Source organism: Pistacia vera, unplaced genomic scaffold, assembly GCF_008641045.1.
Source record: "Pistacia vera cultivar Batoury unplaced genomic scaffold, PisVer_v2 Contig192, whole genome shotgun sequence".
Classification (NCBI taxonomy): Eukaryota; Viridiplantae; Streptophyta; class Magnoliopsida; order Sapindales; family Anacardiaceae; genus Pistacia; species Pistacia vera.
In genome coordinates, this window is record NW_022195993.1 from 1577402 (window position 1) to 1597253 (window position 19852).

General features: G+C 35.9%; 4 protein-coding genes across 4 annotated transcripts; 2 read left to right on the plus strand and 2 right to left on the minus strand.

Annotated features, from left to right (window-relative positions):
• The first annotated feature begins 4775 nt into the window (after positions 1-4775).
• LOC116127615 (protein WALLS ARE THIN 1) lies at positions 4776-7896 on the plus strand. Its single transcript, XM_031413254.1, has 6 exons — positions 4776-5077; positions 5172-5234; positions 5387-5503; positions 5700-6105; positions 6798-6949; positions 7377-7896. Exons 1-6 carry the CDS (start codon positions 4854-4856, stop codon positions 7567-7569), a joined length of 1155 nt encoding a protein of 384 aa, XP_031269114.1. The 5' UTR covers positions 4776-4853; the 3' UTR covers positions 7570-7896.
• Positions 7897-8800: 904 nt separating this feature from the next.
• On the minus strand, positions 8801-11308 carry LOC116127639 (protein NRT1/ PTR FAMILY 8.2-like). The gene is made up of 5 exons (XM_031413283.1): positions 11221-11308; positions 10981-11092; positions 10655-10872; positions 9874-10433; positions 8801-9792 (listed from the first exon to the last, which is right to left on the minus strand). The coding sequence occupies exons 1-5, from the start codon at positions 11257-11259 to the stop codon at positions 8931-8933; spliced, it is 1791 nt and encodes a 596-aa protein (XP_031269143.1). The 5' UTR covers positions 11260-11308; the 3' UTR covers positions 8801-8930.
• Positions 11309-14274: 2966 nt separating this feature from the next.
• LOC116127636 (purple acid phosphatase 2-like) lies at positions 14275-17261 on the plus strand. The gene is made up of 8 exons (XM_031413281.1): positions 14275-14549; positions 14635-14835; positions 14976-15087; positions 15291-15520; positions 15685-15823; positions 16104-16324; positions 16682-16803; positions 16934-17261. Exons 1-8 carry the CDS (start codon positions 14370-14372, stop codon positions 17130-17132), a joined length of 1404 nt encoding a protein of 467 aa, XP_031269141.1. The 5' UTR covers positions 14275-14369; the 3' UTR covers positions 17133-17261.
• A 1030-nt stretch (positions 17262-18291) lies between these two features.
• Positions 18292-19467, minus strand: LOC116127638 (dehydration-responsive element-binding protein 2D-like). The gene has a single exon (XM_031413282.1). The coding sequence runs from the start codon at positions 19120-19122 to the stop codon at positions 18412-18414; it is 711 nt and encodes a 236-aa protein (XP_031269142.1). The 5' UTR covers positions 19123-19467; the 3' UTR covers positions 18292-18411.
• Between the last annotated feature and the right edge of the window lie 385 nt (positions 19468-19852).

Consider the following 19852-nt stretch of genomic DNA (forward strand, 5'->3'; position numbering starts at 1 on the left):
CATTTTCATACAACATTTCTCATACAATATTATGTGACAAGATATGATTGGTTAATTTAAAGTTAAAATTAAACTTTCACTCAATCAAATCTTGCCACATAATGTTGTATGAAAAATATTATATGGGAATAATGTACGTATAGTATTATTCTTAATAGTAGGTATCGATTTACGCCGAAAAGACAGAGAATAAGTAGGTGGCTCCTCAGATTATATCACTACATCAGAATTTATCATAGCAATAATCATGTAGAAATTCATATAAACTGTATATGCTGTTAGTCTAATTTATCTAAGAGCTGACAGCATATATAGCTCAATCACACAAAAAAGGTATTATGTTTCAGGAAAAAAACGTAAAAAAGGTATTATATTAAATGGAGGAGCATGTTAAGATGCCTTTAGTCATATAGTAGCTCTACCCATATCGATTATTTACAAATTGAAAGCTATCCATTACAAAGATGAAGTTGTAAATTTCCATGAAATAGTTGGTCTTACATATATTTCTTCGGTACTTAATATAATTACAGTAATTTCATCGTGCTCTCACAGTATTGGAAGATATATTTCTATGAAAAGCATCTTTGTAATATCATAGATTAAATTACCCAGATCTGTCTTTTCTCAAGAAGATAAGTAAATCCTGACCAACTTATAAAAGGTAAAGCCAAACAGAGAAAAAAGGAAAGATGAAGCCCTGTAAATGAGCAAACATAGTAGTGATGAATTGAGATAACTATTAATGCCGTAATAATCAAGTAAGTTCTTTGAGTCAAAAAAGGTGAATGGAATGGAGAACCCAAACTAATCCGCTTACATAAAAAGGCCTTTAGTAATAGGTATTGCACACGCAATTTGTAAAATAAAATGAACCTATCTAGTCATGTAGGGTCTCTAAAATAAAAGCACAAAGAAACTATTTCACCAAATATCTGTGTCTTAGCCGTTGTGCATCGTGTAGTGGGTGGAATCACTTTATGCGCCAAAAGAGGCAAACAAAAGCAATAAAGAAACACTAGTGCTTTTATCTGCTACCAAAGTGAAAACTGAAAAAGAGCCAATCCACATAAAGCTACAAGGATCTTTCCAAAGAGACCTGGTTTGGTTTCCTTCTAAATCTCTAACTCCATTAATCGAAGCTATTTATAATTCATAACTGTGCTTGTTGTTTTCTATGTCTAAAAGCAACATGTATACATCTTCCAGAAAGATGATAAATATTAGGAGCAATTAATTCATTTACCAGTAGGAATTGATGAAAATAGCCAAATGTATATGCCAGAACCTAAAGTATCTCTAATTATAAGCCATGTTTTCGTGTTTGGAACAGAAACTCTTTCTCTTCATCAAAAGAAAAGCCTCATCTCATTATAATTATGCTTTCATGTTGATCTCTTTGCAGTGAAAAAAAGAAAAGTGATGTAGTATCATTCCAGGGCCCTAGCCCTAGAAGTATATCATTGATTACTATGGAGTGGATCAATCTTGTGGTGGGCCGTAGTTATCCGTCTTATAATCTCAGCCGCACGATACAATTTTCAAGTCATAACACTAACAATTAATTTTGACTCTTGAAGCAAATAAAAAGAACACAAGACATTAATTATTTGGAGAAATTAGTTGAGTACTAAGACATGTATACCCACGAAATTGATGTTAACTAAAGCTTTTTTCACCCAAATTGAGGTTCTTCCTGGTAGCAATTATTGACTTCTTTTTTATTTTTATTTTTCATTTCCTTTTGCCTTTTTGTTTTATTTTTCTCTTAGAACTTGGATCAAACGCTTAAAAGATCGATGAAAGGTTTTTCAGACTCTCCTTTCCGCTCCTGGTGAGTTGTTGCGTCAGTAGGTCTAATTAATAGTATTGAGTGATATTCCATGTAATGTTGCAATCAAGCAATGACCCACTTATGAGTCAATGAGGGCCATAAATTCAACTAGTGATTTCAAGTTTACTGATGCAGTAGCATTAAAGTTGAAAGCTTCAACTTTGGCCTCATCGGTTCAAAAATTGAATCTCAGACCTTTATGAATGTGACTAATTGGTGATGGTATGATTCATTCAATTTATGAATCCCCACTCTGAAGATGACTGAACATGAGCACCCATTGTAATCTCCATGCAAAATTAACAAGCGGGTTGTCTATGTTCACGGTGTCTGCAAGATGTTCAACATCATGCTAAGGCGTGAGGGGTATGATTCTAGTGGTCTTTAACATGATATGATTCTGATTGCCACCCAATATAGGCACTCTAAAATCTTAATCAAAGATGTTTTTATCATGTGAATTTGGTATAGCTGGGGTAGATTTCAAATGTTAAGGAAAGGTCAACTGACAAGCTTAATTAATTACTTAACGTACGTCACCTAACTTAATAAAACATTATTATTGCTAATTAATTATATGGATTAGCAATGCATGCTTGCTCTGACTCATAATTATGTTGGCGTGCAAAAGGATTTTGATGAGTTAAACCTTAACCAAATTCATTATAACTAAACTCATAAAAGCCAACATGACCTGGACAAATTTTGTCCTCCTTTCACAGTGTTACTAATTCACTTGGTATGTCAAAATATAACAAACCTTAAAGGACAATTTAATTGGTCTATATAGACATTAACATAATCATATTACAGCAGACTTCAGAGTTCAACATCAGGTTCCAATGTCTTCGCAGAATTTTAGATATGTTTAGTTCCCAGAATGATGAAAACTCATGTGAAAACAAGCAGCATACTGGCGCATACAGGATCTGAACCCAGTCGGTAGTACGAATTTGGACCACACTGTAGCTGTCTACTTGACAACCGCCCTTTGTTGCACATGTAATGTTGGTGTCATGACCAAATCGGAAAATTCCTGAAATAAAAGAATTGAATGATGGTTTTATTTTTCATTGGAGCCTGGAGGTATCATCTAATCTACTTTTTTCTGTATATAGAAAATAGAAGAATCATAGATAAAATAGTCTGTATATAGATAGTAGAATCATAGATAAAATAGAAGTCCACTCCTCTACTCCACTTTGAGTATAGGGATCTTTCAATTTTCGGCATAAAAAAGAATTCCCTTGTTTCTTTAAACTTTTTCTACTAAATTAAAATTTCTTCTATCAAAATAGTTATCATTAACATGATCAGGTTTAATTTGTAAGTAATGGTAATAGAAAAGGGTATTAATGGAGTTAAATGAGTCAACTCAAATCTCGACCAAAAGACTGGGTAGCAAGATTCTCTCGTGCAAGCGAAATCTATTTTAGCTGTCAGGCATGTACTTATGTGAACCAAAAAAGAACGAAGTTGTGCAAATGCAATTAATATCACAACTGGATTGGTCAGGGTGGTGTCCGACCGGTTCATGCAGGCCGGGTCAGACCCAGTTCTTCTTCTCGTCCTAGACTCACCTTCGTTATTATAATGTATCAACTATAAAAGCATTGCTGTCAGATAGAAACGCTTTTAAAGATCAAAAGGCTAATATATTCTTCCTTGGCAGGCCACTTTTTTGAATTTTAGAATGATGGTGGTCTCAATTGAGGGGGGGCAACATGTCTCTTAAAGCAAGGGACTCGATATCAAAACACAAACCACAATTGGGCAAATTTTGGCAGTGGGAACTTTAATGGAAACACTTCATTAAGCATATTAAGGGAACGATCTATACTTATATTTTCAAAGATATACACCCTTTGATTAAGAGAAACCAGTACATTAAACATCTTTTACTGCTTTATAATAGTCAGTAGAAAAGGCATAAAAAACAGTTGGATTCCTTCTGTTGGCTGCTACTTTTTCCATACCATGGTCCTCTACCAAAGTGGTGTATATTTTTATATACTCTTTCTCGAGCATTGGTGGACCCTAAACTAAAAGAGATCACTACTGATCATAAGAATAAGATTTTCTTCAACCAATTGATAAATAATATTGGATTGGTAGCTTTAATTAGCTTTCAAACATTGATTTTCTGTGTGGATCAATTGTAAGTTTAAATGGCCAATCAATGCCACTTTCAGTTATATATATATATATATATATATATATATATATATCCCCCACAAGGATTATTTATTGCATGGAATGGTTGAGACTTGAGATTGTTTACCGGAATTTGTGGTGCCCGTACGGCGAGTGGAGATTATTTATACAAAATAATGATAAAATAAGGTTGCACACTGCAAAGGAAAAAAAGAAGGTATAATGAAGCATATACGGACAATTAAGAGTATTATTAAAATAATAGAATAGATAATAATAAGTAGAAGGTGCTTACAGTATATTAAAATAGTGAAAATGTATTGAAAGGTGGGGGCTTGTGGACTGTGGTGGGGTTTAGGGGTTTGATTGGTGATGAGAACGCATGGGGTACCCACCTCCCCCTCGTGCGCGCTATCTATCAATGGCGGCTCTTCTTCTCTCTCAAATTATCATCATTAATGGTATGGTGCCAAAACAGAAGGTGTTGGATTATAATCTCAATATGTTTATAATTTCTTTTCTCGTTCTATCTGTTTGATGTATTTTACTGTGTGTAGTTTAGTAGTGCGCATTGGGGTTGTCCTGTCAGCAAATTAATAAGATGGGGTGGGAAATTGGGAATAGAGAAGAATGTGGGAGACAGCCGGAAACATTTGAAGGCCTAGTAACAGTTGACATAACGTCTTTCTATGGCCCTTGTGGGCCATACTCTCCACATCTACATTCCCTTTCCTCAACTATATTTATACCACCTCTTCGCTCCTTAATCTTCGACAACATCTCTCTTCTCTTCTCTTAGTTTTCTTATAGATTTTATCTTGCATTTTGTTTTTAAGTTTCTGCTTTTCTGTGTGTATTAGCTTCAATGGCTGATACAGGTGCTTCAGGTTCTGGGGGGAGAATGTGGTGTTCTGTGCCTGAAAGGCTCCAGCTGCACATGGCCATGTTGGCCTTGCAGTTTGGATATGCCGGGTTCCATGTGGTCTCTAGAGCTGCCCTTAATATGGGCATTAGTAAGCTTGTGTTCCCTGTTTATAGGAACGTCATCGCTTTGCTTCTTCTCCTTCCATTTGCATACTTCCTGGAAAAGTACATCTCTTACACTACTACTAAATCTTCATTTTTTATTATTAAATATTTCTTTAAATGATAGTAACGTTTCTAAAAATTCTTCTGTGTACAGGAAGGAGAGGCCAGCCATTACTCTCAATTTTCTCCTCCAGTTTTTCTTACTTGCGCTTGTTGGGTATTGATCAAACTTTAAACTCATAAAGTATACAACAAACAGCAGAAAAAAAAAACTAAGAATACCTGGATTCATCATTAGACTAGGATCATGACCTAAATTTATAATTAGAAAATAACCAAATCTTATTTTACATTCTTTTAACGTTACAGAATAACAGCAAACCAAGGTTTCTACTTGCTGGGCTTAGACAACACCTCACCCACGTTTGCCTCAGCAATCCAAAACTCCGTTCCTGCCATTACCTTTCTCATGGCCGCAATATTAAGGCATGTCCGCACTTATTTTTTTTTTTTTTTTTCTTCTTCTTCTTCTCTTTTTAAGTTACATTTATGTACGTGTATAAACATGCACATACAAGTATATGTATGTTTTATGTTGCCGAATGCCGATGCACCTCAAATCTTCGTAAATGTAAATGTTTTATGCTTTTATTTAAATTATTATTATTTTTTAATTTTCCAGGATAGAGAAAGTAAGACTAGACCGAAAAGATGGTATCGCAAAAGTGATTGGAACTGTCTGCTGTGTTGCCGGGGCCTCCGTGATCACTTTATACAAGGGTCCAACTATATACAGCCCAGCTCCTCCTCTAAACCAACCCACACCAATGTTTGTTTCGCTGGGAGATGCAAATGGCAAGAACTGGACCCTCGGTTGTATCTATCTCATTGGCCACTGCCTTTCCTGGTCCGGTTGGCTTGTGTTGCAAGCACCCGTTCTCAAGAAATACCCAGCTCGCCTTTCAGTCACCTCATATACGTGTTTCTTTGGACTAATTCAGTTCTTGATTATTGCTGCGATTTTTGAGAGAAACTCGCAGGCTTGGATTTTTCACAGTGGGGGAGAAGCTTTCACTATCCTCTATGCGGTCAGTAACTCGCACACTTCTTTGTTATTACTGAGTCACCTATTAATTTACTTTAGAACCTGGGCTGAGGGGTTGTTCATTGACACCAAAACCACATTTATTTTTGTTCAGAGCATAGATAAGAAAATTACGTTTTAATTCTAGCAATTCACCACCCACTGTTCTTTTGCACTCCTGCATATGGTTATAGTTTCATAACTTACAACTTAAAATCAAAACTTGAACTCAAGTTCCAGTCTTCCAGTGCAAGTTATAGCATCTTTTTTTATATATGCCAGTCAAGATCCATACACAAGCAATGTGGCTGGCCTATTGGTTTTTCCGTGTCGTTTAGTGCATGATTTTGAGATAGGCAGTGGGTCTAGTAGCTTGGTATCTTCTTTGTCAAATAATCAAAACGGCTTGTGAAGGGCCATGAATCCCGTGTACTTTGGGAAATGTTAGTCTGTCAAGTCTTTAATCAAAATAAAAGGGTAAGTTTGTCCCGTTTGGACATGTGCGAACCAGTTCTTTATGGGATAAGATATGTGATAATGTCTGAGATCACCTTATAATTTAATTTATTTCTTCTTGTAAACTTCTCTTTTAGTTGTACTGAGATATAACATAAAAGTTGTTATACAATAATGTAGTGAGATGGTGGGTACATTTGAAAACGAAATATGAGCGAAGTTTTATATGGAAATATGCAGGGAGTGGTGGCATCTGGAATTGCATTCGCTGTACAGATATGGTGCATTGACAGAGGGGGTCCTGTCTTCGTGGCTGTGTATCAACCTGTTCAGACTCTTGTTGTCGCCATTATGGCCTCCTTCGCTTTAGGCGAAGAATTCTACTTGGGAGGGTAAGTGGGTCCTTCTCCTTCTTCTTCCCTCTAAATTTAAAAAAAAAAAAAAAAAAAAATTATCAGTGTACTCATTACTCTAGATGTACATTAATCATGCACTGGCGGGTCCATATTCCATCCCAACCGTAGGATATATTAAGAAACCAACAGTATGTATGAGGGTTGAGATTGACATTTTTTACTGCATTATGCTCTTTGATTGATGTCCGGGTAATCTTTCGACGAAGTCCAACTGAACTGAACTATTCTATCTCCCAACCACTATAATGACAACCATCACAAGGGCTGTCGCTTGAGGTGACCTAAAGTTTAATTAAGGCCTGAAAAAGCTTGAGGGTGATCAGAATTTGAACGGTAAAAAGGAGAAAAATACAGTAAATATATTCCTGAATTATCTTTAATTTATCTGTTTGATGGTGTACAGGATCATTGGTGCGGTGCTGATCATAGTGGGATTGTACCTGGTTCTCTGGGGCAAAAGTGAAGAAAAGAAGTTTGCATCAAAAGAAAAGGTTATGATTCAGTCCACTCCAGAGCATGGTAACACAAGGACAACAACCCACATCAAGACGTCCCTTACCCAGCCACTTCTTCCTCCATCAACAGAAAATGTTTGATCACAAAGATCCTAACTTTAACCAAAGTACCTGTTGGCTGGAGAACAATTTTAAAATTGCACTATCCTATGTCAAAAAGCTTGTGTGTGTATGAAGTTGTTGTTGGTTTTTTCCTCTTTTTCTTTTTTTCCTTTTTTTTTTTTTTCTCAAATAGTGGAGAGAGATAAGGAAGGAGAGAGTTTTTCTAAGGGGATTAGTGAGATATGATGATCATGCTCAGGCATCATAATATCTGAAAATCCCTTATGCTTTTATATGTTAATTTTATGGTTTGATTTACGAGAAAAAAGATATGCAAATTAATTATGAAGCTAATGCTTAAGATCATTATGGTTTGAAGTGATTGGACCCACAATTGTACCCATGGCCATGGTTATCTGTATAGAGGTGGCCAAGCATGATGATTGTTTTATGTGCTATCATAACTACGCTTATTTTTAATTATTTCGGTCGGCTTCAATCATGCATACAGACTAATTCACAGTCTACAGATTTTGTAAAATCTTTTAAGTGTTTTATGCGCCACCATTAGTACTAGGAGACGTCAATATAGTCCACCAAGAGGAAAGGGGGCATGGGAGATGAATTAATCATTATACGAAAAAACTTAAGTGAGAAACATACAATATCAGATTTTGGTAGATTAATTTAACTCAAGATCAATTTAGTTTCACCCATTCAAAAGAGCACAAAAACGTCCCTGAGGAACCATGCTCCATATCTGTATATAAGATGATCGCAATCGCATGCTTTAATTTTAAGTATGTGAACTTTTCACTCATCCTAAATTTGAGTGGGAAAGTGGGACGGCAGCAGATTATTACAGTAGTTATTTGTTGGCAAGTGCATAGGATTATTTAGGAGGAAATATCCTAAGAAATGTCTCTATCCGGATGGTGACAATGGAGCCACACCCATCTAACTTTGATGCTAGCTAGAAGACAATAAAGAAACGACAACATTTTAGGTAAGATTAGGGTAATATTATTAACTGATCCCAAGATCTCATCGTTCTCGATAATATTTCTCATTTATTGCTTTTTAAAAAGCCATTTCTTATTTAATAAGATGCTTTTCTTCTTTAATGATGTGAATGGGATCCATATCATTCCGTCTTTGTCTTTTAATTTTCCTGTCTTGTCTTTTAGCCTTGTCCTCCAATTATGTTAAATTTTGAATTAATGGAAATTGAATATAACAATTACTTATTCTAAAATACGTGGGATGAAGTATGAAAAAGAGAACGAAAGATTTGACTGATAACATAATTCACAAATGAGCAATAGATGAAACTTATTTTAACTACATTCAAAGTTTAATGTACGTAACTCCGCAATATGACGCTTCGAAATTGGGTGTTCTCATCTTCTGTCTTCATTTGCGTTAATATTCCCACCCAATTCAAGCATTGATTCATCTGCTACACTTCCATTTTGCCTCCTCTTATAACGTGTTGCTATCCACAAGAACACAAAGAAAAGAACAATATCAATTCCAGCCACTATCCAGTAGAAATAATCAAGCCTGCTCTTATTAAGATCATTTCTTAGCCACCCAGTCTCTTGCCCACCAGTACTACGCACAATGATCTTAACAAGTGCTGTACTTAAAAAACTTCCAATTCCAAACTCACTAAGAAACAGTGCGCTACTAATACTCCTTGTCCCATCAGTGGCTTCATCGTAAAAAAACTCTAATTGACCCACGTAAGCGAAAACTTCTGCTGAACCAATTAGAAAGAACTGTGGAAATAACCAGAATACGCTCATCTTATGCTGCTCCTCAAATGAATCAACTCGCTTTTTTTCAACCAAAGCGGCGGAGACGAAAGAAAATATGCCCAAAAATAGGCCGACTCCAATGCGTTGTAAAGAAGTGAGGCCACGTTCGTGACCAGTGAACTTCCGAAGGAGCGGGACCATCCATTTTTGGTAGATGGGGATAATAATGAGGGCATCCAGGGCGGTGAAGATAGCGACGGAGCCAATAGGGATTGTGAAATGGGGTCCGAGGTTTCGGTCCGTCAGGCCGGCCTGGGTGAGGAAGAATGTTGATACTTGAGAGTATGAGAGGGCAAGACCTATTGTTGTTGCGCATACTGGGAGGACCCTGAGTAACGACTTGAATTCCTCTACTTGGGTGACTGTGCAAAGCTTCCAGCGGTTCCTGGTGTTAATATCTGATGGTGATGGGTCTGTTATAACAGCTGCTTTGTCGAAGAACCTGCAAATTAAAACAGTACTATGAATGCTTGCTCCAATAGCAAACAAATAAAAGAAAGAATTTTTATTGCTAATTGCCAACCTGTATTGTGCGGTATGAAAAAGTTTTTTAGCACCATGGATATCCGACTCCTTAGTTTTAACTTCGTAAAGCTCAGTTTCATGGCTTACCTTTACCCGTCTAAAGTGGTTCCTGAGAGAAGCCACCACAACCTGAAGAAACCTAGTGAAAGGACTTCCCATGGGTTTCTTGAAACGATAAAAAGGCATACCAGTGGCTAGAATGACAATGGAGAAGATCATCATCCCTGTAGGGATCCCAAAACCCCAAGCATAACCCAATCTATCCTGAATAAACGCCATCACTGTAACAGCTAAGACTGCACCCATGTTAATTGCTAAGAAAAACCAATTAAAGAATCCGGATTTGTCTTTGACTTCTTTTTCATCTGCCTCATCATACTGGTCAGCCCCAAAAGATGAGACGCATGGCTTGATACCACCGGTTCCAAGGGCTATGAGAGCCAGTGCACCGGTGAGAAACGCATTCTGCCCTGCATTTGGTTGTACGCATGGTCTTACCCTGCATGGGGGTGGACGTAGGCTGTCCATGGTAGACGAGATTGTTAACATCACCATTCCCTGCATCACCACCAAATTTCAAAGATAATTTTTTATGAAATTCGGCCCAAACATTAACGTTATGAGAGAGCACTATGATCCATTAAATTTTAAAAAGAAAATTATAATTTATAAAATTCGATTAAACTGAATCATATTAGTTCATCATTAACGTTATGAGGTGTAACTATTTTTTTTTTTTTTCCCTAATTTATAATTTAGAATGCAATTTGAATACTTACGATTGAATAGAGGCAAGAGAAAATAATAATTGTTCCAAATCGACCCAAGTAAGCATCAGCTAGAAATGCTCCAACAATTGTTAGAAGAAAAGCCGATCCGCTCCAATTAGTCATAAGAGTAGCAGCAGTTGGAAGACTTTGATTCATTTTAAGAACCAAGTATGCCGCCAAGCTCACCGCAATGGAGAAAAAAGCTAACCTCTCAGCTAGCTCATTCGCTATATATAACAAACGTACATCCATCATAATTACCATCACTCTTGTTATATATACAATATATATGTCAATAAAATGGTTAAAATTATGAAGTATTTGCAAAAGCTAACCTATGACGAAAGAAGAGGCTTTCCATCCTCCAGTTGTTCGCTTATCGGCAATTCTCCCTCGAAAATTAACAGACCCATTGCTTACCAGACTCGACGATGATAGAGCTCCTTCCTGCAAGAAACATATATCATAATTGATTATATTTATGCATGCATGCAAACAATTATACAGACAAATTAAATTAAACTGATCAGGGTATTATTTTAGAAATTCTTTAGTAATATTAATACAATACTAACCTTCATGATCGGCTTCTCGTCTGTTTCAAACTTATCCATGGCTAGCAGAAATGGACTTGTGTCCTACAGATTCTATTGTATTATGAGCCTGCTCTTCTCAAATGTGTAGGTGTGTATATATAGCAATAGCAGGATGGACGGACGTAGTCGTTGTCTTTTCTGCTTCAAATTTGACAGCTAATTTTTGCCGGCGAATATAGTTTGAAGATTCCTGAATTCTGTGAGATACAGATGCCACAACATGAAACAGTCATAAGATATAAACTCATTGGTTATAGGAACAAACTTAAATATAAGAAATAATAATAATAATAATAATAATAATTGGAAAGAAACTAGCCGATGGCCGACTTGCATTTGCTCATGCCTTACTCAACAGTTCGTTTGACTTGGCCAGGTCAAATCCTAATTTTTTTGACTTATTTAGTTGGCCAGTTCATAGAGTAAAAATTTAGAACAGCCTAGCTGGGAGGACAAAAAGGAGAAAATGACAAAAAAAACGGCAAGGTAATTGCATATGATTCGCACTTAGTTTTTCCGATTATTTATTGGCTGTGTTTGGGGAAAATGCTGAGAAATACTTGTTAAGAGATTTAGAGCTTTATCCCATCTTGGTACCTTATCTCTGTTCTATATTATCAAAGTAAACACATATCTATAGCGTTATAAGTAACAAGGATTTTAGGTTGAATGAACTACAATTAAGAAGTATAAAATCAGCTGGAGGGCTTGAAAACAACCTTTGCCATGGGAACTAATTTTATGTCTCATGGATCAGTCTTCTTTTTTGTTGGCTCTTCTTGTTTGAGCTTTGAGGCAAGTTTGGTATTTCAGCTGTGCATATTAATGGTAAATTAATCTCTTTGTCTTGAAACTTTTATCTGAAATATCCTAAAGTAAGGAATTCTTTTTCACTCATTTTTCAGTGAATTTAAACGGATTTGTCTGGTTTAGTGCCGGTTCTTGTTTGTTGCTTTAGAAACTTAGTGGTTTAGTTTATGAAAAAGCAAACAACTTTGGAGATAATCAGTTGTCCTGTTCTAAAAGTCTGGGGATATACGGGCTGACTAATATAGCCCAATTTAAAGTTAGCCTTTCTAGGCCCAATTAGTTGTAGGAGTGAACCAAAGGATTGTCATTGAGCCAACAATTTTCAACTGCTAATATTCCTGTTCATCAACAGATCAGTATTCTTGAATTGCAAGTCGGAGGCATTCACTTGTTCATTCTTAAGGGGATGAGACCACTAATTAATTCTTTTGTTTGGGTTTTTAAGCAAATTAAGAAAGTAATACCACATAATCCTCCTAAAATGATATTACTAATCAAGAACCAGCAATGACAAAAGCGATTTCAAAAGCTTTTCTTGATATACATTTCATAGATATTGTATAAGGCATATTTTGATCAAATTTTCAGAGAAGTTAAATGCCATTACTTACAAGGATTATTACTGTGACTTTCAAAAGTGCATATGAGATTCTTATACTTAAGAACAATTTGAATCAAGTGGACAGAAATTGTGCAAAAAAGTAATATAAATGACAATGTTTGGCTTTCATCTATGCATGATTTGCATACTAAATGGGTGGATCCGTGGATATATATGTTAATCATATTCATATTTTCAGCGAGAATGTCAAGTAGCCAACTAGTAGAAAACTCCCATACTTCTTCAAATATGTATATGTTTCTAAAAAGAATTATTTGGTTGATTGTATAACGAGATTCAACAGGGCACTTGCACATCAACATCACGAAGAGTTAGTTGCCGATATCATGCTGACATTAATGAAAAACCTGTATTAAAATTGCCACTGAAGATGGAGAAACAAATGGCTGAGATTTATACACGTAAAATATGTAGTCAAATTACAAAGTAAACTTTAAATGAATTGTATATTATTATTATTATTATTATTATTTATCATTGGCTATCCGGATTAGTTTATAGGTATGCCAACAAATCTTTGAGACCTATTAAACATCTTACAAATTTAATATGATAAGTAGTTTCAAGGTGGTTTGAACCCAGAAAATTAATAAAATGAACAAACTTTCTTGATCAGGAAGACCATTTTTGGGGTTAATTGTATTTAATTTTTTGTACAAGGTTTTACTCATATGTTTATTTACAGACTTCAGAAGGAACTGTGGAATTTATTTGAATTAATTAATGAACATGAAAAATAATCACTGCATGTATAAGAGTCGTGTGGGAAATGAAGACATGAACTTGTACATCGAAAAGGAGGAAAAGATAAGGATAAAAAGAAAGATGTTGTCATGGACATGGTAACGTTGGACATCACATGACAACAGAAATTGTCCACCGCTACATGGTAGGTCAAACAAATATTGTGTATTTATTAAAATTTTTTTTTTTTTCGTGGTACAATTATTTATTTTCATTTTCTATGGATCTTCCGAAAGCAATTTTGATAACCCAAGTCTATCTCGGATTCATGAAGATATAGTTACTATTCAACTTCCACCGGTATAATTTATATATCATATTGTAGGTGCATATTTTTTACATATTAAATTATGAAAGAAGTTCAAGTATTTTACAATTTTCATTATTATATTTTTTTTTCAGGTTAAAAATTCATTTTCAGATACTGTTGGCGTCATTTTCACAAATGAAAGAAGCAGTTGGCTTCTAATAAGTTATCAAGTTAGTTTCTATTACCAACTACCAGTCTGCTAAGCCTTAATGATATTATCTTCAAATATTGGTATCAAATAGTGGATATTGCAAGGCAAATGGCTTCTTGTTTGGCCGTTTGACTGACAGTTATCAGTATTTGTTGACGGCAACAGAAGAAACAAGCGGCGTTCTTATCCTAAGTCATCTGTACAATCACCTTCTTTTTCAAACGCTGGCACAACTGCTACTACCAAACCAGTTGGCAGTCGTGTGTTTTTCATCGAATCACGAATAAAATTACAGTATTCACCATCAACTTCAACTTACCGGGTTAAAAATTAGCTTTAATGATTGAGACGCAGCGCTTGGGGACTCAAAAATGTGTTAAGAAAAATAAATATTCCTCACGCCGTTATTATATAGCATTTTTATGCTATCCTACAGTTGAAATGGATCTATTTGAATTCAAGTGAGAGTAGTGAAAATTGAAAGTGGAGATATGGGTGTGAGGTGGGACTTTCTTGTTCTTGTTGTTGTTGTGGGATTGATATCAAGTTTTGCAGAGTTTTGTAATGGTGGAAGAACAAGTAGCTTTGTAAGAAGTGCAAACTTATCCCTTGATATGCCACTGGACAGTGATGTGTTTCGAGTGCCTCCCGGTTATAATGCTCCTCAACAGGTGATTTTCAATTCGCTCTTCTTAATTTCATTTTGTTGATATAATTTTCCTGATTAAAAACTGAATTTTGATTATTGTAATTAAGGTTCATATAACACAAGGAGATCATGTGGGAAAGGCTGTGCTTGTCTCTTGGGTGACTCCTGATGAGCCTGGTTCAAACACAGTGCTTTACTGGGCAGAAAACACAACACTTATGAAACAGGCAGAAGGCATCGTTCTTACTTACAAATACTTCAATTACACTTCGGGTTACATTCATCACTGCACTGTTAAGGATCTGGAGGTGTGCACTTCTTGTCAGATTTTTACTCATTTTACTTGATTAACAATTTTAGTTTGGTGTTTAGAGTTTGAGGACTTGTGGGCAAAATCAATCTGTCAATGTTTGAACTTTGAAGTAACACAATTTTATTAACATTGCAGTTCGACACCAAATATTACTATGAAGTTGGGATTGGGAATACTACACGACAGTTCTGTTTTATAACTCCTCCAGAATCTGGCCCAGATGTCCCATATACTTTTGGCATAATAGGTATTTCTCTCTTAAATTACTTGAGTCAATTATTTCTTAATAGCATTTTGAGGTTCTCTTTCTAGGTTTAACTGTAGTAACATCTTATGTCTAGTCAGCTTAAAGGTGAAATATCCAATAATTGTAGTTGACGCAAAAACTGAGCACACATTGTAAATATACACAATTTTATCTTGTTCTCACTAAGCAAGCATGTTGAGCAGGGGATCTTGGGCAGACTTTCGACTCAAATAGGACTCTTACACATTATGAACAAAACCCAACAAAAGGACAGACGTTATTGTTTGTAGGAGATCTGTCTTATGCAGATGATTATCCACTTCATGACAACACCCGTTGGGATACTTGGGGAAGGTTCACAGAGAGAAATGTTGCTTATCAACCTTGGATATGGACTGCAGGAAATCATGAAATTGATTTTGCTCCTGATCTTGTATGCCTTCTATCTTATGTCCTGTCACTTCTATTTTTTAAACTTATGCTGATATCTTGTTTAGTTTTTATGTTTTCAAGTTGATGGTATCGTGCTTTCCTCAGCTATGATATTACAATGTTTTTGGCAAAAGCTCTTACTAAACGATAGTTTTTTCTTTTCAGGGCGAACAAAAACCCTTTAAACCGTACCACAACCGTTATCATGTACCTTATGAAGCATCATTGAGTACTTCGCCTCTTTGGTACTCCATTAAGAGAGCTTCAGCCTATATCATTGTCATGTCCTCATACTCAGCTTTTGGTAAGTAATTTTTAGTTCTCTGCAGTTTCCTAATTTCATTTGTGTGGTGTTTGTCAACCAAGCCAAGCGAACATATATATAAATTTTGATATTTTTAAGCTCAGCATTTGCAGCAGATCAATCCTAGGCAAATCTCTTAGAACTACTTTTGTTTATGTAATTTGTATGGTGGTTGATGATTTTAATGGGGAATTAGCTTTCAAAAATTGTTAAAATTACTTGTTTGCATTGATAGATTTGATTGTGTGGACATAACACAAGAAAGTACTCTTATTTCTAGGGAAATATACTCCTCAATACAAATGGCTGGATCAGGAGTTTCCCAGAGTGAACAGAACGGAGACACCCTGGCTTATTGTTCTTATGCACAGTCCACTATACAATAGCTATGTACATCACTATATGGAGAGCGAAACCATGAGAGTAATGTACGAGCCTTGGTTTGTGGAGTACAAAGTTGACGTAGTCTTTGCCGGTCATGTTCATGCCTATGAACGATCTGTAAGTTCCTTTTTATATTTTAGAGTCTTTCTCAAGTAGCAATTCCTTCTGTTTGTATAAATCTATTCTTCTGTGGAACAAAATGTCTGCAGATCTACTCCTCCATGTGATCTATGCATTATAAAGGCCAAAGAATTCACATTTCCCTTCTATATATTTCTTTTATTACCATAAAGTTAAAGTTAAATACATGCCATGACAAAGAGGCTCCAGAATATAGTGGCTAGTCAGGCTGGCTGGATATTTCTTTATTCTGTTTTTCTATGGCAATATGTTCCTCCGAGAGAACAAAATGTAATGAAAGAGAAGAATTTTTTATTTTAACATCAGATTAAAGCCTATTTGCTTTAATTGCAGGAACGTATATCCAATATCGCATACAACATTACAAATGGAGATTGCACCCCCATTAGTAATCCATCTGCCCCAGTTTACATAACCGTTGGAGATGGAGGAAATTGTGAAGGATTGGTAACACAGTAAGTTATAGCAGATGGTCTTATGTGATTAAATTATTTCTTTCTTATTATCACTCTGTAGCCAAGAATTCAGTTTCAATCAGATGAACATTTGTACATGTAGTCTGATTTTCTTTTTTCCATTGAGCAGAATGACACAGCCACAGCCTCGCTACTCAGCTTACCGTGAAGCGAGCTTTGGACATGGAACATTAGATATAAAGAACAGGACTCATGCCCACTTCAGTTGGAACCGTAATGAAGATGGTTATGCTGTAGAAGCTGATTCTGTTTGGTTGCATAACAGATACTGGAACCCTTCAATACAATTCTCCATAGCTGCATTTTAATGACATTTATTTATAGGACATCAAATCCAAATATCCAATTCTACAATTTATCTCTTGCTGCTCTTGCTCAGTTATCCATTCAAATATATCTTGAAAATCTTTTGCCGTGTTAATTTACATTTATCATAATGCTTGTGATACTTCATATTGAGATATATGTATGGAATGATATAATCGTTATGCAAAGTATATCATAATATTTTATTACAGATTTCAAATAGTTAAACATTTATGTAAACTGTAATAAATGTAAACTCTCAGAAATCCTGTGTTTTGACTTTTGAGCAACACCATTTCTGTAACATCTAGGAAATATAATAGCGTGATCAATTTGAACTTGAACATCTGAATCTGGGCATGATGACACATTTGCTGAGTCAATGTGGCACTGGATTCATAAAACTGAGCTGGACATCATAAAATACTGCTCCTGTCTGTCTGCATTGCAGCATAATCAGAGTAACTTTCTTGTAAAAATACATGTTCCTAGATTTTAGAGATCATTCGTAAATAAAGGTACTTAGTTTCCATTTTATATGTATGGATGACTTGGAGAAACAATGTAGTTTGAAAATTTGTTAATATTAAGATAACAAAATGAAAACATAACATTCCTTTTAGGAAATAAAAGACGATAAGTTAAGGTTCAGTTATTTTGGTAGTAAGGATTCACTTATCTTGATAGATAAAGTAGTTCAATAATCATAAATGATTGGCAATAAAAGATGATAAATTAGGATTCAGTTGTTCTGATAAGCTGGAATTCACTTATCCTGTTAGATGAGAGCCTGATAGATTGGAAATGAGAGAGAGATTGAAGATCCTGATAGATATTTTTTTGAACTTCTTTTCTACATTTTATTATTAACCATTATTTTACTGTTTTTTCTTTTTTAAGATTTTCCAGTTAGAACAATTGCGATTTCACAAGGCAATTAAATGGCATTTTAAAAAAGAAATAAAAAAATCTATAATAAATTTGCAGGCCATGTGTTACACATGCTGAAATATAAACATTCGATATATAATATTTTCATTTACGAGTATGGTAGTGATGTACGCAGGTGGATAAAAGAGGCACGACAGAGCCCAGGAAAACCCATGAGGCATCGTGGACCTGACACAACATATGTTACATATGTATAGGTTCCACATTTTTTTTTTTTTTTTTCTCAGGTGGATACTACAGTTTATTTACACATAATCTATCTAATGTCTACATATAAACGCATAGCAGCAGCTTAGATGTCTCGTTTCCACAGAGTCCAGTTTCAAACTTTCACATGCACCATGGAGTCTTCAACATATCCCATCCAGCTCCATCCACCAGGTTGCCACCAAAAAGCCCTGGCTCTTCCAGCATAGGATAATCAATGGACATCGCCGCTTCTGCCCATATGGATTCATCAAACTCAGGCAAGTTCACGTTCAAATTCTCACAGAATCCATCCATTCCCTGTTCATTCTGCCCAACTTTCGCTTCGTTTTCTGCCAAATTCGGATGAGACTCGATGCTGTCGTTAGGAAAGGGAATGATCGAGTTGTTGTTGTACACCTGTGTCGCATCGTTCACTGTGGGAAGCGGGGTATCTGGTGAGCATTTGATACCTGAATCATGAATGTTTTGAGGCTGGTTTGGCATTTGGGGAACCTGGGTATTGGCAGAAGCGGTTGGATATTGAGAATTAACGCTCAACTCTGGTAAATTGAGCTTGGCGTCTGGACCATAAAGTTTGCGAGCAGCAGCATCATAAGCCATGGCAGCTTCATGCGACGTGTCAAATGTCCCGAGCCAAAGACGTGCGCCGCGATTGGGTTCTCGAATTTCAGCAACCCACTTGCCCCAAGTTCTCTGACGAACACCTTTGTAAGTGCAAAGAGCGTTCTCTGGACCTCCCTTGCCTCTCATGCAACCTTTCCTTGAACTTGCCTGCGCAGGCTTTTTCAGCAGTTTTTTCTCTGCAATACTACCCACGAGTGTTTTTGACATTATTACAACTGAGGACTCTGAAAACTAGGAAGGTTTGGTGATGATAAGTACATCGCGTACAAGGGGTGGGCGGTATTTATACAAGAACAGGGGAGACAATAGCTTGAATGCAGTAATAAGGCACACTAGAATGGACTTGAAACGTGTCTTTACAATGGGTTTGGGCTGATACTTGTCATGAAGAACTAGTTTAATCGTGTCCACAAGAAGGCTCGCTGTTATTTCTCATAGATACACTTGGCTTACATTGTTGTCCTTACACAAGCTCAGGTGGCAAACACACAAGAGAAAAATGGAAATTCTACTTTCCATCTTTTTATCTCAAAACAAAACTGAAAATAAGAAGGAGAGTAAATGGATAATGGTAATTTACCATTGGGAGCGGTGTAATGCTTAGGACAAACGGTTGGGGATAAGAACATGCGGGCGTTTCTAAAACAAGCACATGCCAATTTGCAAGCCTACTTTGATACGTGGGGTTTAGTGACCCATTTCCCAAACTTAAAATATGGCATGGAATTCATGCATTTAATTAGTGGACCCATTTCTGTTACTCTTCCTACAAAGATCCTCTTGAAGTGAATCTTCCGAGTTACTATGCTTACGCTTTTTGACTCTTATTCCAAGTGCTAACAGCAGGAACTTATTTTTAAAAAATGGCAAAAACCCATTCACAACTTTTCTAATTAACCCCATTTATTATTTACTTCAATTCAACTATGCAACTCTG